The sequence below is a fragment of the Amborella trichopoda genome, chromosome 13 (genome assembly GCF_054954075.1).
Source record: "Amborella trichopoda isolate Santa Cruz 75 chromosome 13, AtrichopodaSantaCruz75HAP2 v2.0, whole genome shotgun sequence".
NCBI classification, from domain to species: Eukaryota; Viridiplantae; Streptophyta; class Magnoliopsida; order Amborellales; family Amborellaceae; genus Amborella; species Amborella trichopoda.
Window position 1 is genome coordinate 70,274 of NC_142348.1, and position 19,687 is coordinate 89,960.

The 19,687-nt window shown below is 36.6% G+C and overlaps 1 protein-coding gene across 2 annotated transcripts in view; it reads right to left on the reverse strand.

The window, feature by feature from the left end:
• Positions 1-19,687, reverse strand: part of LOC110007044 (histone-lysine N-methyltransferase ATXR2-like) — a 32,968-nt gene that overhangs the window by 805 nt on the left and 12,476 nt on the right. The window contains exons 1-6 of one of the 2 annotated variants that reach the window (XM_088856021.1): positions 15,863-15,899; positions 15,170-15,284; positions 9,725-10,101; positions 5,763-5,875; positions 5,573-5,604; positions 396-499 (exon numbers count right to left, since the gene is read on the reverse strand). In XM_088856021.1, coding sequence (XP_088712147.1) covers positions 425-499; positions 5,573-5,604; positions 5,763-5,875; positions 9,725-10,101; positions 15,170-15,193 — 621 coding nt within the window. In that variant the 5' untranslated portion in view covers positions 15,194-15,284; positions 15,863-15,899 and the 3' untranslated portion in view covers positions 396-424. Of the gene's footprint in view, positions 1-395; positions 500-5,572; positions 5,605-5,762; positions 5,876-9,724; positions 10,102-15,169; positions 15,285-15,862; positions 15,900-19,687 lie in introns of those variants that run through there. The other variant, XM_088856020.1, reaches the window with a different exon arrangement.

The window sequence follows — 19,687 nt, forward strand, 5'->3', positions numbered from 1 at the left end:
ACCAATACACATTGGAATAACATAAGCCATCTTGGAATAAGAGGTAATAAATATGGCACATTGGCCCACAAACCACTTTCCATGCATAGCCAATCCATGCTTAAATGAGAAGGATGTTAGAATTCAAATTTGATTTAAAAAGGCATTCACATAGCTACTCCATAGTTGACTGAGAGCACTTCAGATAAGCATGTCTAAGAATTGTTTAGATAATGCCTGGTATAAATGGAAATTGCCTAGGGACATTTAGCTCTATATCTTTTTTCTTTTTTTGAGGAAGTTTATATCGAAAAAGAAGGAGAAACAAAGAGGAGAAAAATAATGAATTTCACTCGACAAAATGCAACCATGTTAATGCAAATAAAAAGAATGCATATAATAGAAAAAAACTCCACCTTAATCTCAGAGGGACTCTCCATAAAGATCAGTTTGTATGTGTTTGTTCGAAAGCTATGAAAAGAGCATCCTTGACCTGGTAATGGGGGGAACCCAAGATTTCCTTCATCAGCATTGCAAAAAAGAAGAAGACAGAGATTGTCAAACCCCAAATCTCAAAAGCTATCTTACGAATATAAATAAAATCAATAATGATAAAAAATTACAAGAGACACACTATCTACTATAATGCAGTACCCCCATTTTTTAGTGGATTCCTAAAAAACAATATTTCTAATGAAATTAAATAATTTTTTTGGAAGCTTAATCCGACCGATTCGGACGATTCCCGATCCGGATCGCCGATTCACCAATCCGGATGGGTTTTTGGAGTGCCCAATCTGGCGCACTGATCCTTTTTTTAAACCATTGACTAGAAGCATTCAAAGGAAGATTTCTACTCCAATTTCCTTTAAGAAGTGCACAACCATCATAGACATTGGACATTATGTACTTTAAATTGGTGTATCAATTGACGTGGAATCAAAGACTTAATCCTCACTAGAATCCAGATTCGATATATTTGGGAACGTCTACCCACAATTAATGGGTTCAAGTTTCTAAAGATGTGTTGGATCGAGATTCTGAAATTAAGGAATCGAGTTTCCTTGGTTCCAAAAAATAGTTTCTAAAGATGTGTTGAATCGAGTTTCCTTAGTTCCGAAAAACGGTTTCTAAAAATGTGTTGAATCGAGATTCCGAAATTAAAGAATCGAGTTTCCTTGGTTCCGAAAAACAGTTTTCGTGGAGATTCCTTAACAAAAATGCGGAATCAGGTTTCGAAACCAGAAGTGCGAGATCGGTTGATAGATTTCGATAACTATGGTGCAAACCCAAACAAGCCGGAGGCCTAAGCAACAAAAGATAAAAGAGGCCAACCACCCTCATTGGAAATGGTGGTGGAGGTTCTCCAAACCATCAAAGCATCTACAGAAGAAGGTTATACCATCAGCCTCTACGGAAGAAGGTTATAAGTCACAAGTATGGTGGAGATAAATGGTTGGATTCTGAAGCTAGGAAGGAAGTTCCATAGGCTATTTGGAGCATGGAAAAGAATCGATAAGGTGAGTTCCCGTTTTATGGCTCATAAGATTAATGGTGGGAAATGCAAAGAGGACCAAGTTTTGGAGGACATGGCTGGCCACTCAAGCTCTAATAGCAGTTATTCCCTGCATCATCTGCACTAGCACAAAACCAAATGCTTTGGCGGATGAAATGGCACAAAGAGCAGGGGCAAGTGATGGTTTGTGACCAAAAGGTAAGAAGAAGCCATAAAGTTGAAGAGAACACAACCTTCTATAGACTGATGGAGGAGCTCGTAAACTTCTGCAGTCCAAGAGAGGAGAACAAGATAATTTGGATCCCTGAGAGTAAAGGAACTGCCTCTGTAGAGTTCTTTCAGAGAATTTTCAACAGCCACCTATATGGTACATACAACTTTTTTGGGGGTTTGGACAAATCCAATAACTCAAAAAATTCAAGTTCTTGGGTGGTTGGCCAGCATCAATAAGGTGCTAACAGTGGATTATTTGGAAAATAGAGGAATACCACTGTCCAACTGGTATATCATTTGTAAGAAAGGTAAAGGGAACGTCAACAATCTAATCATTAATGGTAAAACTACCACAAAATTTGGGGATTTGTCTTGAGAACATTTTGGCTTTGAATGGGTGATGCCATAGTTCGAGGGGTACTTATTTAGCCAATGAGCATTCTTGGTGCCCCAAGGCCGGAGTTTTTCCACGAAGATGAGTATACTGGTTGTACAGTGGGCAATTTGATTTGTTAGAAACAATCACATCTTAAAGTCCAAAAACCTTGGCATAAGGTGACTGAAGGATAAAAGTAAGGGAAAATGTCTTCATAGAACCTAATTTCCTAGTATACCCATACATGTAGATTGTATCTTGCGGCATCAATTGAACCACATTTTATTCCATATTTCTGTCCCAAACAAATTTCAAAATGGCACAGGCCTTCTTTCTCTCTCACTTTCCTTTTTTTCCCTCTCCCTCTGTGAGTTTCTAATTCCTTAATTCTCATCCTCTCACTGAGGTCTAATTCCTTAATTCTCAACCTCTCATTGGGGTGGGGTCATTTGGTCATCACAACTCCTCTGCTCCCTAGAAGCAAGCCAATCCTTAGACTCAAGCGACAGCTCCTGGTTGAGAAACGGGTTCTGTTCCACTCCAAGATTAATACCATGAAGATTCAAAGCCTCCATAAAAGGACTCTCCTCAAATTTGTGGATGCTCATAAAAATCTCTAGCAGAGCCGACCATTCATCATGTACGAGGTTCGGACCAGAGATAACCCTAGACCTTACGCACAAGATGGAACTGGTCTCACGTCAATCCGACACGTGAGCGTCGTGATTTGGCCACTTGAGCAAGGCGTGTCGCTGCTGATTTTCCTGTAACTTTCTTCATAGATCAGCAACTTCTTTCTAGCTTTTCTCCCCGCTAGGGCGTCGTCACGAGGTGTGCCACATATCAAACCCTCATCTGAGTTAGGACGAGGTTGAACCCAGTCTAAAGCTAAGGCCGAATACCGGAGGGCCTCCCAAGAAAAGCCTACCTCGTTCCTATTCTAAGCACGAAGCTTTGATTGCACGTTACGACAAGGATACGCAAATGTGAAAAATCAAGATAATATGCAAACAATTAACTACCGAAACGACCCAATAATGGTGGCCCTCTACCCTTACTCTCATTCTTAATCTCTCTTTCTCGCTCTAGGATTTCAACTAAAGAAAAGTGGCCAACCACCAAAGTTCTGATCCTCGCAAACAGAGGAGCATCAAAAACTTAGGATGGACAAAAAAAAGAATAGTGGCCTTTCTCGTCTCTCACTTTCTCTCCTTTTTCATTGTCTAAGGGGGTTCAATGATTGAGAACCCGACTGGAAAAATTTTCAGGCAAATAAAACTACAGAGCCTAATTTAGGGCGAGAGAGAGGGGGGGGGGAGGGGTTGAGGGGAGAAAGTTAGGGCGAGGGTGTGTGAGAGAGAACCAGAGCCTTTTGGCTACTGGATTTAGAGAGAGAGAGAAGGGGGGGGGGGGGGGGGGGGGGGGGGGGCGGGGGAGGGGAGGGGAGGGATTGAGGGGGAGAAAGTTAGGGTGAGGACGTGAGAGGGAGCCAAAGCCTTTTGCCTGCCGAATTTAAAGAGAGAGACACAATGGGAAAAAGAGCGAAACTAGAGACTGAGTGTCGGAGAAGGAAAAGAAAAAAGCTGGAATGGAAAAAATAGTGACATTTTGAAATTTATTTGGGATGGAAACATGGTGTAAAACGTGGTTATATGGGTTTAGGGGGTTAGTAGAAAGATTTTTGGGAAAGTTGATGCCCCTAGATACATTTCAAATTTGTGGGTCTATTGGAAAATCAGATACAAAATTAGGGTCTACAAAGATATTTTCCCTAAAAGTAAAGCCTTGATTATCTCTTGGGCCCATACCAGAGTAAATTGGACTTGAAGCCAGTTCAAAACAGAATCCAGGGCCATTTGGTGTGGGAGGAACATTTCATGATCAAAGGGAAGATCCTAATGATCTATTTCAGTCCCACGTGGTGCAAATGACGCTGAAACATGGGCTCAATTGATTGGACTCAGAAATAGACAGCCAAAATGGAAAATATACAGATAGAGAATGTCCTCCAGTGGGCAACTAGAAATGCCAGCCCCTAACAGGTATAATTGCATTAACCAAGCAAATCCACTTTTAACCATTTGAGCAGGGACACAAATGAGTTTGCTGACCAACTAGCAAAGGATAGGGTATCGAAGGCTTCACTTGAATTCATAATTTTGTAGAAAATAATAGGTGACTTTTATAATACGGCCCAAACTGTCTCATAAACAAAATAAAGAACCTCTTAGGACTGCTGATACCACAGAAATGACATGTAAGTCTAGATTTGGTTCAAATAAGGGTGTACAATCTCTATATGCAACTGATTTCATGGCAACAAGCCATTTATTACATATATACATCTTATAAAAATGAGAAAATATGTCTCAACAACACAATGGAATGCATGAAAATCTGAAACCAAACAAGCAAATGAGAATAAAATCAGACATTTCCCACATTTCTGGGTGTTTAAGCATGCCAAAGAGATTTAACTGGTGCAGGTGACAGCCCACAAAAACATCAACACCATAACATGAATTGCTTGTATTGCTAATAAATAAGAATAATCTTGATCAAACATATATATATATATATATATATATATAAAGTTTGCAACTCTTCAAATTACAAAGGTTAATGAAAGAATGAGTTGTGACGGTAATTTACTACTTTGTGGTTTATTTTTTAATAAAAGTCACTTTTTGTAATATCTTGCACATTAAGTAAAAGTATGTTTGTAAATATCACTACAAGACAAAAGGTACTTTTGTCATTTTTATAACAGGTAAAGCTCAAATTTTTACTGAAGGACAAAGTCACTCTACAAATAAAGTTTCAGGACAATAACTTCCAATATGCCATTGTACTTTTGTAAAATTTACAATTTTTTCCTTGCTTAATGATTAAGTTATCTATTAAAATATTTTTTGAACAAAACATAGTGATCTTTTTTATAAATATACACATCACAACCCCTTCTAACATTAACCTTTGCATTTTAAAGGGTTGTTAACTCTAAGAGCTACAGTGTCAGCCAACGACTCAGATTGAATCTGGGCACGATCTAATGGTCATGACCTAATTTTGTATTTCAATTTTCAGTTTTTTCTACAAATCCAAATCATTTAAAATTTTGAGCGTATATTCTTTAAAAATATTATAACCTGATAAAATAATAAAAATAATAATTAGCATAATATAAATTGACCAAAATACCCTCAAAATGTTTCAAGGGTATTTGGTTAATTTAAATTGTGTGAATTATTGTTTTATATTTTATTAAGTGCGTCTTGATGAGAAAAATGTACACCTAAAATTTCAATTGATTTGGAGTAGTATAAAAAAAATTAAAAGTCAAATACGAAATAAGGTCGTGACCGTCAGATCGGCCCATTTCAATCTGGGTCATTGGCTGACACTGTAGCTGTTAGCCTATGGGCTGACAAGATCCATTCCCTATATATATATATATATATATCATTGTAATGCAATACCAATGATACCTTGGCAGCGAGATGAAAAATATCATTTGTTCCTGAAAAGGGAGAAATAAAAGTTAGAATTCAGAGGAAAGTACTCAAAGAACAAAACCTTGCTTCAGAGTTAAAAGATTTTTTTTTCCACACATTCACATAAAAATCAAAATTCATAGCAATGATTGTGCAAAAGTGTGGCACACCATGAGCACCATACCATTAGCATGTTCTGTAAACCTAGCCAATGCCTCCATATTACGGCAACCTGAGCGCTCCCCCATACAAAGTAAGGAATGGCATGATTCCCAATCTGCCTCGGCACATGATTTACTACAAATATTACAAATTTATGCATTATTGAAAGTGCACAAAGTAAGCAGATTAAGAGTCCACATATTAGTGATTGATAAATAATAACCCACAAGACCTGGATAGAACATACACACCAATGGATAGAACATGCTCACCAATAATTCTTAGTCAATAATGAAGCTCAGAAAGCAACTTATAAAAGTATGGATGATGTACTTCTATTCCCTCATTTTATGTTGTAATAATCAATCTTGTACGAATGGGAAAAAGTATGCACAAGTTGCACTCTGTGTTGTATATCACAAGAGGGATAGAAGAAGAAGAGAGACGAGGGTTTCAAGGAGAGACAGGATGAGAAAAATGCAACAAGTGAGGAAGCCAAAACTAGGGCATACCATAGTTACCAGGATCTCCTACTTCGGCAGGCGATCCCTTCTAGGATCTCAATTTTGTCCCTCCAAGAACGAATTTCTCAGGAATCTCAATTTTTAAATTTATGGATCTCGAACCCCACTCATAGGGATCCCGATTCCTACTATTAGGGTTCTTGATCCCAATCTTAAAGACCAAGACAACAACCAAATTGATTTTTTTTTTCTTTGTTTATAGCCAACTAGCAACACAATAACAAGATCCCTACTTTAAAGAGTATATATAATACTAAATTATAATACACTTTACGGTTGGTAACAACATCCCCAAAAAGTTGGGATCAAGATCTCCAAAAGGTTGGAATCTCGATCCCTAACATTTGGGAATCTCGATCCCAACCATGTGCATTGTACGCGTGGCATTCCCAACCATAGGGATCTTCTAGAATTTCACGGTCCCTCGCTCACGATCTCGATCCTGGTACTGTTCCCGCTCCCGATCCGAACAACTATGAGGCAGACTAAGAATTCCGAACATGTAGTGAAGCAATGATTCACCGCTTCAAGTTGCCCATCTATATGTGGGTGAAATGCACTACTACATTGTAATCGAGTGCCGAATTTCTTCAACAAGGTTCCTGAAAAATGATTGAGAAACTTAGTATCCCGATCTGAAATTCTGCATCAAGACGTAAAGCTTGTTCTTATTCTTCTTAGTAGCTCCTAGGGTTCACATCCTCCAAATAGATGTGTGCGTTTGATGGAATCCGCTTCTCCCGCATATGATAGCCTTCACTTGCTCCACTTTGACGCACGTTGCAGATCATCACATACATAGCATGCTATTAGTCATCGAAAAGCATTCTTGTAGAGCATTGTGCCATGATCGGAGCATTGTGCCATGATCGGGTGAAAGAAATCAGCTGGATCCCCTCTCAAGATAGATACTTTGCTCTCAGGAGTTTCATGAAGTGATTAGTGAAATGAGGTTATAGAAGCATTATGGAAAAGCCTCATCCATCCTAGAGACTCTTGCTTCAGTTGGTTAGCATACCAATAGAGGCTACTCACATATGGTAGGATGCAAAGATAGGCACTCCAAATGAGTACATATGCTACTCATGCAAAACAGGAAGGAAGAGCCAGAACCGTGTTGTGGAAGTTCAACACAGTCACAATAATCAGCAGCAACATCCAGAGCCTTACAGCACACTGGTCCCAAAAGAAATTCCCAGCAACTTTCGTGATAAACTATGGAACATTTCACCCCAACTATGATATGGTAACTTGGAAAGAAAGGAACTGCAGAGCGAAAAAGAATCGGAATCAATCCATCAAAGCATTGCTAAGAGAAATTACATGGTAAATCCGAGATTGTGTCCCATATACCCACATACATCCTCCGAGAAATGATTACAAGCTTCTTATTTACAAGAGATGAGCACAGAGAGCTTTGATAACGTAATTTGGAAGACATAGTTAGAACACTTGTACGTTGTGAGCCCATGAAGAGTACCTGACATTTCAGTATTGTATATTTTTCTATATACAATTTTCACACATAAATACAACAGGTGGCAAGCCAGCTCAAACTCCTCACAGACATCGCAAATAAAGGAAGCTGATAAGACCAATCGATAGGGAAAGCAAACTAGATCCTATGTGGTAACCAAATACGAGGTCATGAAGGTAACAAGCTCCAAGCAATATATATTTTAACTGTTGACAGGCACGTATGTATTTTAACTGTCGACATGAAAGTATTGTATTTTACATTATTAGATTTTTTGGGTAAGTTATTTTACATTATTAGTAGAGACAGCACATGTATTTTAACTGTGGACATGGCAGTAAACATTATACCCATACTCCTGTTCAATACATGCTAAAAAAAAAACAAAATTTCTTAAAGTAAACTTCAAAAAAGTATTTCAAACATTTCTTAAACTACAGTTTAAATTTTATAAAACTGACAATCTATCTTTGGCTAGGTACATTCTATTAGTAGAAAACCACCTATCTGCTATCAATGTACGCATGACAGTAGAGATAAACATCTATCCAATACATTCTAGCGGGTCTGAGGGTTGAATGCTTCAAGATGAGAATGAGGACGTGTTTCACATGTGCTGTAACCCAAAAAGAGAAAAAGAGGTTACTGAGTGAAGCATGACACATGATGATCTCATAACATATAGAGATTATGCAATAATTCTCAGCATCAGTGGATTAACTTGCAAAGACTCTCTTGATTCTCGCTCCTCGAGAAATTAGAGAGGAAGCAAGAAACAAACAATATCAGGAAGATCTCCTACACCCACAACTGTAGAAAATTACCGTGAGTAGCATCACTCCACCGCAGGCTGCAATATAAAGACCACCTTTGATGAATAAATGTTGTTATGCTTTAATTTCTAACTGGGCATCACCACCATTCTATTAAGAATGGAAAACAAATGGAAGAATATCTAGTCATAGTAGATGGATTAATTAACAGAAGGAAAATTGATCAACCTAAGCACAAAATGACCAAATTCCTGATGACACACTTTGTATGTCTATTACACATGCGTAAACATTATCCAAGAAAATAAATCTGCTTGAATGAATCTTGAATGCACACAGGACTCTCTATTGCTACATTGAAGCCTCACCGTTTTAGCTTGAAGCATATATACATGTATATGCATGGTTGTAAACATTCAAAAACAAATGCAGCTTATTAGACATGGCTATCTAATTAGACATGGCTATCTAGTCATAGTAGATGGATTAATTAACAGAAGGAAAATTGATCAACCTAAGCACAAAATAAACAAATTCCTGATGACACACTTTGTATGTATATTACACATGGGTAAAAATTATCCAAGAAAATAAATCTGCTTGAATGAATGTTGAATGCACACAGGACTCTCTATTGCTACATTGAAGCCTCACCGTTTTAGCTTGAAGCATATATACATGTATATGCATGGTTGTAAACATTCAAAAACAAATGCAGCTTATTAGACATGGCTATCTAATTAGACATGGCTATCTAGTCATAGTAGATGGATTAATTAACAGAAGGAAAATTGATCAACCTAAGCACAAAATGACCAAATTCCTGATGACACACTTTGTATGTATATTACACATGGGTAAAAAATTATCCAAGAAAATAAATCTGCTTGAATGAATGTTGAATGCACACAGGACTCTCTATTGCTACATTGAAGCCTCACCGTTTTAGCTTGGAGCATATATACATGTATATGCATGGTTGTAAACATTCAAAAACAAATGCAACTTATTAGACATGGCTATCTAATTATAGATAAAAAATTTGAAGTTTTAACACTTCCAGTTACTTTCACAATAATATAAGCACAATACAGCTGGTCAGGGAGACAAATCCCTGTGTCCCATATAGCATATCCATATTCAGAGAAAGCATGAAAGGCAAAGAAATCCAAATATGAAAACAGAAGCTTTCGAAGACTGTGTCTGTCACCTGCAATAATGTTCTTCTGCACAGCCACCAACACAAGAAATGACCGAAGGCAAAAGAAATTCCTTTGAGTACGGTAAAACCAATTCACCATTGATTAAAGACTCAATAACTTCTTTAGGGAGGGCGAGGTAGACATTATCTTCTGATTTACTAGAAGAAGCTGAATCTGAATCACTGTGGCCAGCCATTACAGAATGATTCTCCCCAAAGTGCAAAGATTCAGCAAGACAACCCTCTTTGTGAATGTGTTTAGATGTCCCGAGCTCAAATTCCTCACCTTCACCTTTCCCTAGACCTTGAAGATAAAGCTTCCTTCCAATCTGGAGTTCTATTGAGCCAATGTAACGAAAACAATAGCTACAGACAAGAGCATCAACCTGATCGAAAAAAAGAGTATGTTTGGTTAGAAAGGGGGAGGTAGATACACACAGGCACATTTGTGCGAGCGCACACAAAAACAAAAGGAATATATACATATTCTTAATAAGGCACAAGAAGTATTATGAAAAACACATCATCCTTAAATAGCCTATGCATATGCGCATGCATGGGCATTCTATGGTTCTGTAATTTTTATCATAGTTTGCAACTGCAAATCTTAACATGGACATTGTTAGTCACTGTGTCGGGTCTCCCCAGCATCGGAGGGTAAAACATAGCAGTTACATAACTTCTAAGAGAATTTTATATTGCCAATAACATTTTTCCTTTAGTGCAATGCTCCGTCGAGATCATACTATCCACTTACTCCCTTGGTGAAAAAGCACCTATTATATTTTGGGATCCACTTAAGAATCACCATATGGTATTTAAAAAAATGGATTTTGAGATTTATTTTTTTAAGCAGATTTCGTTGTCCAAAAATTGGACAGTCTAAATTCAATTTTAGGGCGTTAATTTTTCCAGGCTCATACCGGAATTTTAGGTGATCGATGCATACCAATGAAGTTGAAGGACAAGTTCTATAAGACAGCTGTGAGACCAACTTTACTCTATGGGGCAGAACATTGGGTGGTCAAAAACTATTATACCCATAGAATGAGATGAGTGGTAAATAAGGAAAGATAGAATTCGAAATGAGTACATTTGGGAAAATTTAGAAGTGGCACCAATAGGCGATAAGATGAGAGAGAGCAGACCTAGGTGAGTTGGCCATGTGTGGCACAGACCCAATATTACACCTTTTAGGAGGTGTAAGTTAGTTCAAGTGCAAGGCTCAAAACAGGTAAGGGGTAGACCCAAAAGGACATAGTTAGAAGTTGTGAGAAAGGATATGAAGACTTATGGCCTCATTGAGGATATGGTCCTTAATAGAACAGAATGGTGAACCAGGATTTGTATAACTGATCCCAATTAGTTGGGAAAAGGCTTTCACGATGAAGATGATGAATTTTTCTAGGCTCATTGAGGGGAGTTTGAGGTGTTTTTTTTTTTTTTAAGTTGTCTACTAGGTTGAAGAGGATACATCCCCAAAATTTGGGGCCCTAAAATTACCCCTAGGTTCGAATTTAACAAATGAAGCAAATGAAGAGTCTCCCATAGCAGAAGAAGGGAATCATTTCATTTTATTTTATTTTTGACATATTAACAGGTAGGAAAACGTCACATTGTGGCTTTGCCATCCCAAGCACCCAGGTCAAGGGCGCATTGCTATAGATAACAATTTTAAAAACCAAATAAAAGTAAAAATCCCATTTTTGGAGAGAGGAATTAGCTGACCCAGACTTCTTTTCTAAAGTCTAATGACATGAATATAGTATATATATATATATATATATATATATATCTATATGGAAAAGTATTAAAAACGCCTCTGGGCAAATTTGAATAGTGTTTCCCTCCAAAACGAACATAGCATGTTTGTTGAGGTGTATATCGAAACACCGCAACGGCTCTACGATGGTCGTGGTTGAATCCCGTGTTTTTTTGCGTGAAAAAACCCCGCAATGGACATGCTTTGTCCATTGCGATACCGCAACAGACATGCTATATCCATGGTGGTCTTTTAATCCACACCGTCCGAAAAAATCAGACGACGTCGAGCCTATGGGCGAATATACTGTTGATTTTCACCCATAGGCATTGCGTAGTCTCTTTCTATATATATTATATATTTGCTTCATTTTCTATTTAATCTTAAGTTCTTAACGACCTATACTATATATATTCAATTTCTTAGGATGCATGTGTTTGTGTAATAAGCACACAATGAAGGCAGTCAAATTTATTTGACTTACCATAGCCTCTTGATCTTTTCCCCTCTCCTTGCAAAGTAGGAAACTCCTTGCACACTTGGGCATAATTGTCGGGATCTCCCAAGGAGGTGGTCACTCCAGCTCCAGAAGCTAGATCATGTGCTCTGGGAGGAGATCTCAATTCTAGGCACTTTTTATTTTAGGGATCTCAATCCACAAAATTGTGGATTGAGAATGCTAGTTAATGGGATCAAGATACCTCTTATCCAAATCATTGGTCCATGTTCAATTAGACTCGATCCTCGTCTAACTAGGAACTAAGCTTCTTCTACATTGGGAGTACGGTTATCGACACACTTGGAGATCATTTCCAATGGAGCATTGATGACCAACATATTTTAGTTGTTATCATTGTCCTAGAAAAAGGTCCACCCGATGCCTAGGCATCAAAAGGGCTTTTGGGTGGACACCCAGGCCTGGGCGCCATTACCTAGGCATGCCAAAGCGGGCACCTGATTCTAGTCCCCCTTGTTTGTAATTTAAGTGGGCTCAAGATCACTTTAGGTCATTTTGACCCACAAAATTTTATAAAAGAACATTGGGGGTGTTTTAAACCCCAAAAATTAAAAATAAAAGAAAATAAAAAAAATAAAAAATAAAAAAATCAAATTATAACTTTTTCTGTGAATCGAAAAAAGAATTTGAGGCTTGAGGAAACACCCAAAAGCTTAGCCTTTATTGGTGGAACATTTTTTGGGGTGCAAGTGACGGTATTTGAAGACTTTTGAGGTGATTTCTAGCTCGAAATATATCAAAAAACAACAAAGAACAAATTATGAAGAAAGAAAGACCTCCTCTCTCTTCTTTTGTATTTCAATTTTCATTATTGGACTACTAGTTTTGTACTTCTCTTTTGTATTTCATCTTAATCTAGTTGTCGTCGTGTTCATGTGTCAGTATGGAGTATGCCATACTCAATTTGGATTGGATAACTGAAGGTTAATACACCATGGACTTGTTCATGTTTTTGACTTTTTTCACTAAATTTTCAATGAATTGAATTTTTTAACATGTTTCAACATTCATGCATATATATTTGCATGGAAAAGCCAATTAGAATACATATAAGTACAAAATTAATAAAAATATTTGCATATATGTGCTTTTGAACAGCATATATATGAAATTTTTCACCTCAAGGTGCTTGAGGTTTTGGAGCCAGCCTAGTGCCTAAACGCTGGGCACCAAGGCTGCCTAAGGGCCGCCTAGTGCTTCTTGAAACATTGGTAGTTGTGAATGGCAATTCTTTTGTTTAAACTACAAGCTATAGACAATTTGACACAGATCCCTACTTAGGAATGTTCTTTAGTTTTTTACGATCCACAATTTATGTAAAGGCCTTGACTTCTTATATACTTTACAATTACAATTTACACACCTTGTGTTGTGCCTTGTGAATAATTTCAAAGAAAGGCAACAAGAGAGAGCAGGAAGAGAGAAGGAAGAAGACAAAAGAAGATAGTAAGGAGAGACGAGTTGCGGTACTATAAGCAAAGAAAGAAGTTGCAGTTGATAGGCTTAACTTCCTAGAGGCTAATTCACTAGGTCCAGTACATCTCTCATTAGGGAGGAGGGGTAGGGGGAGAATGAGACAAATAACAGTGTACCTCATCAAGGAATTTAGCGAGAATGAGATAGTTTCAACTCCCCAATGTGTTCATATTTGAGAGAGAGAAAGAGGGGTCGCTAACATTGTGAATGCGAAGCTGTGATGGCATAGCCCACCACTTTTTGAGAGAAAGCGCAACAAGAAACAGAATACAAAAGATTTTCATTTTTAGCATTAACAATATGAAAGAGAGGGAGAGAAAGAGTGAAAGATAAGATACCTTTGCCCTCTCGTCGACCATATTTCAATGTCATCTAAGTGAAAGAACCCAAAGGAGGGAAAACAAGGACAGGGACACTGAGATTTGAATCCTCATATTGGAAGTGTTCCCAAACTCGAGTACTGTAGTTAAGTGCCCTTGTGGAGCCTTGATTCTAAGCTTCACAGACCCGAATCCCATATGCTTTGTCGTTCAATCCTAGACAAACTTAAATCACGCTCCCTATATGTTGGGGATCTCGATCCTTTTACCACACGATGTACGGACCTCGATCCCTCAACTATAGATCTTTGAGCATTGCTTGATCCCATTCTCCAGGCTTCCACTCGCGGATCTTTCAATGCTCCCCATCCCAGTAACTATGCACTAGAGTCCTAGTGAACAATGATTCCATGTATATCTTTCTCTGTTAGAAACCTCTCTTCATAAATTAGATATCCTTTCTGAGAATAACGTTTCCTTTTGCATATGGGGATCAAGATATTTTAATTTTTGGATTTTCTTACTCTTTTTACTCTTACATAAATATACACTTTCTTAGTCTTTTCAATTCTGACTTTCTATATTTTGACAAGTTTTGCCATTTTAAAATTAGGAATTAAAAATTTAAGTCATCCTTATAACATAGAGTCCTAATAAATAAAGTTTATTTCCATATACAGTCTATAAAATTTCCCCCGAGTTTTTTTATTTCCCATTAAAGATCAGTTTGTATGTGTTTGTTCGAAAGCTATGAAAAGAGCATCCTTGACCTGGTAATGGGGGGAACCCAAGATTTCCTTCATCAGCATTGCAAGAAAGAAGAAGACCGAGATTGTCAAACCCCAAATCTCAAAAGCTATATTACAAATATAAATAAAAATCAATAATGATAAAAAATTACAAGAGACACACACTATCTACTATAATTGAGAAATAAAAAAAAGCTATACCCCCAAACAGTCACAACATATGGCGTTAAAACCAATACACATAACAGCTAAAAAAAAGAAGCCATATTTAGAAGGAAATAAATATGGCAGATTGGGCCACAAACCATTTTCCATGCATTCAAATCCATGCTTAAATGAGAAGGATATTAGAATTCAAATTTGATTTAGAGAAGCATTCACATGGCTACTCCATAGTTGACTGAGAGCATTTCAGCAAAGCATGTCTAAGATATGTTTAGATTGCCTGGTGTAAATGGAAATTGCCTAGGTACATTCAGCTCTTTATCTATTTTCTTTTTTTGAAGAAGTTTATATCGGAAGATAAAGATAAAACAAAGAGGAGAAAGAGAATGAACTTTACTCAACAAAATGCAACTATGTTAATGCAAATAAAAACTGAAGAATGCATATAATAGAAAGAAACCCCACCTTAATCCCAGAGGGACTCTCCATAAAGCTCAGTTTGTATGTGTTTGTTCAAAAGCTATGAAAAGAGTATCCTTGACCTGGTAATTGGGGGAGCCCAAGATTTCCTCCATCAGCACTGTAAGAAAGAAGAAGACAGAGATTGTCAAACCCCAATTCTCAAAAGCTATCTTACAAATATAAATAAAAATCAATAATGATCAAAAATTGTAAGAGACACACACTATCTACTATAATTGAGAAATAAATAAAAGCTATGCCCCCAAACAGTCACAACATTTGGCGTTAAAACCATTACACATAACAGCTAAAAAAAAGAAGCCACATTGGAATAAGAGGAAATAAATATGGTAAACAGGGCCACAAACCATTTTCCATGCATAGCCAATCCATTCTTAAATGAGAAGGATGTTAGAATTCAAATTTGATTTAGAAAAGCATTCACATGGCTACTCTATAGTTGACTGAGACCTCTTCAGCTAAGAATGTCTTAAAATTGTTTAGATATTGCCCGGTGTAAATGGAAATTGCCTAGGTACATTCAGCTCTTTATCTTTTTTCTGTTTTAGAGGAAGTTTATATCGGAAGAGAAAGAGAAAACAAATGGGAGAAAGAGAATGAATTTCACTCAACAAAATGCAACCATTTTAATGCAAATAAAAACTGAAAAATGCATATAATAGATAGAAACTCCACCATAATCCCAGAGGGACTCTCCATAAAGCTCAGTTTGTATGTGTTTGTTCGAAAGCTATGAAAAGAGCATCCTGAACTTGGTAATGGGGGCAACCGAAGATTTCCTCATTCTGCGTTGCAAGAAATAAGATGACAGAGATTGTCAAAGCCCAATTCTCAAAATCTATCTTACAACTATAAATAAAAATCAATAATGATAAAAAATTGCAAGAGACACACACTATCTACTATAATTGAGAAATAAATAAAAGTTATGCCCCCAAACAGTCACAACATTTGGTGTTAAAATCAATACACATAACAGCTAGAAAAAAAAATCCATATTGGAATAAGAGGAAATAAATATGGCAGATTGGGCCACAAACGAATGAGAAGGATGTTAGAATTCAAATTTGATTTAAAAAAGATTTAACATGGCTACTCTATAGTTGACTGAGAGCACTTCAGCTAAGCATGTCTAAGACTTGTTTAGATATTGCCTGGTGTAAATGGAAATTGCCTAGGTACATTCAGCTCTTTGTCTTTTTTCTTTTTTTGAGGAAGTTTACATCGAAAGAGACAGAGAAAACAAATAGGAGAAAGAGAATGAATTTCGCTCAACAAAATGCAACCATGTTAATGCAAATAAAAAAATGAAGAACGCATATAAGAGAAAGAAACTCCACCATAATCCCAGAGGGACTCTCCATAAAGCTCAGTTTGTATGTGTTTGTTCGAAAGCTATGAAAAGAGTATCCTTGACCTGGTAATTGGGGGAACCCAAGATTTCCTTCATCAGCACTGCAAGAAAGAAGAAGACAGAGATTTTCAAACCCCAATTCTGTAAAGCTATCTTGCAAATATAAATAAAAATCAATAATGATAAAAAATTGCAAGAGACACACACTATCTACTACAATTGAGAAATAAATAAAAGCTATGCCCCCAAACAGTCACCACATTTGGCGTTAAAAACAAAACACATAACAGCTAAAAAAAAGAAGCCATATTGGAATAAGAGCAAATAAATATGGCAAATTGGGCCACAAACAATTTTCCATGCATAGCCAATCCATGCTTAAATGAGAAGGATGTTAGAATTCAAATTTGATTTAGAAAAGCATTAACATGGCTACTCCATAGTTGACTGAGGGCACTTCAGCTAAGCATGTCTAAGAATTGTTTAGATATTGCCTGGTATAAATGGAATTTGCCTAGGTACACTTCAGCTAAGCATGTCTAAGAATTGTTTAGATATTGCCTAGTGTACATGGAAATTGCCTAGGTAAATTCAGCTCTTTATCTTTTTTCTTTTTTTGAGGAAGTTTATATCGAAAGAGAAAGAGAAAACAAAGAGGAAAAAGAGAATGAATTTCACTCAACAAAAAGCAACCATGTTAATGCAAGTAAAAAATGAAGAATGCATATAATAGAAAGAAACTCCATCGTAATCCTATAGGAACTCTCCATAAAGCTCAGTTTGTATGTGATTGTTCGAAAGCTATGAATAGAGCATCCTTGACCTGGTAATTGGGGGAACTAGCACTGCAAGAAAGAAGAAGACAGAGATTGTCAAACCCCAATTCTCAAAAGCTATCTTACAAATATAAATAAATATCAATAATGATAAAAAATTGCAAGAGACACACACCATCTACTATGATTGATAAATAAATAGCTATGCCCCCAAACAGTCACAACATTTGGCGTTAAAACCAATACACATAACATTACAATTAAACACGAACAAAATTACAAAAAGGAGATGTGTAAATTTGTATACCTCTCTCTCTCCAATCATATATTAATGTGCAGATAGCAAGGTTAAGTGTATCGCAATCTCTCACCATCCATGTTATCTCCTATATAAACAATTAAAGATAAATTTTATGGGCTTTTTGAGACCAAGACAGGTTCATCGCATCTACAGAAAAATAATGGAATTTTTTCACCCTAAAAAGGAAAACTTCGAAAGGCAGAGACACCTTGGTGGTACCTAGTTGATAATCTGGATAGACATAGAGGGAAATACAATATTGCATGACTGTAAAAAATTTAACGAAATATGGTGATGTGTTCAAATACAATATTGCATGTATGTTTTTCCATAATCCGATCCTTGAAAGACCTCAGAGAAAGACTTCCATAGAGCTGCAAATCTTGAAGATTCGGTCAAAAAAATGTTTCGATATGCTAAGGACAGGGTACTTGATTGAGGCCAATCTAATACCATTCATTGAAGCCAAAAGAGAGTAGATCAGTAGATCAGAGAGAGAAAAGAGAGTAGATCACTAGATTGTTAATGGGGACGTGAATCAATGAAATATGGATTGGCCCTCACCGAGAACATGAGTAAGGAGTAGTTTTGGGATTTATCTAGAGTAAAATTTGAGTAGTTACAGTATATATATAAGACTATGGCTACATATATATAAATATGTATGAATTAGATTATTTCAAATCAAAAATATCTATTTCTAAAAAATATCTATTTCTATTTTAATATTTATATTTTTATCGCATATACATGTGTCTCTTCCATAATGTAAACCATCCGCATCTTAGTCACGTTTTTGTCTTTCTCTCAATTTTTATGTGGTTTTCTCATTTTTGGGCTTTGGAGCTAGCCGATTGTGAGCTCAGCTCGGCTTATTTTGGCTATAATCAACTCGGCTCAGCTCCCTTCCGATCGGTTCATAATAAATTCTCTTGAGCTGAGCTGAGCCGATAAAAGTTGAGCCTAACCAAAATAAGCCGAGCCGAGGTAGCCAACTCTAGCCAAAACTGAGACCGACCAAAAAAACCCAAGGAAAACAGAAAAATTTTAAAAAACCAAATAAAAAAAAACAATTTGTAAAAAATAATAAACAAATTCCTATTAAATAAAAAATCAAATAAAAAAAACAACCAATCAGCCAATTTACTGGTCACGGGTCAAACCGCTTCGGGGCCATGTCCAATTAACCATTCCGGAACACAAGAAAGAGGAACAGTCTATTTGAGAGAGTGAAATGAAGGGGAGAGAGATGACTCGTATCAGTTCACATTGTAAAGCAAAGAATTGGGATATAGAAACCCTAATTAACTTCTACAAATTTGAAGATTGTCTATTTGTAATTTTTAGACAATAATTTGCAGCTGAAACGAAAAAACAAAGTTTAATTTGGGAATAAAAAATGATGTCTAAAATTTGCCTATGTTATAAAATTCCACAATTTTGCTATATTAAAATTTCACTGAATTACGTTAAAATTTCACTGAAATTCTACAAATTTCAGTGAAATTTGTAATAGTTTTTTTTTTTTTTTCCGTATTTTCACTATGTTATTTTTTCTCAATACCTCGGCTCGGCTTATATAGGCTTGGCTCGGCTTGTATCGGCTCGGCTCGACTTACATCGGTCATTCTTCTGTTGTCATTCGATACCTGAAGACTTTCCAATCCTCATATGTTTTCATTTAGCATGTGTCAAATTGTGTCTAAGTGTCTAATTATTTCAGGTAGTACCTGAAGATCAACGCAGGGCTCTTTATCCAACTCATTCTTTCAAGATTCTATTCTTCTGTTGTCAGGCTCGACCTACAGGCTCAACAAAAGAATAAAATAAGTCGAGCTTGGCAACAGAAGAATATATTCACATAGAACGACAACAGAAGAATATATTCACATAGAATGACATATATTCACATAGAATGACATATATTCACATAGAAAGACATATATTCACATAGAATGACATATATTCACAATATATTCACATAGAAGAATGTATTCACAATATATTCTATGTGAATATATTCACATAGAATGACAACAGAAGAATATATTCACACAATGACAACAGAA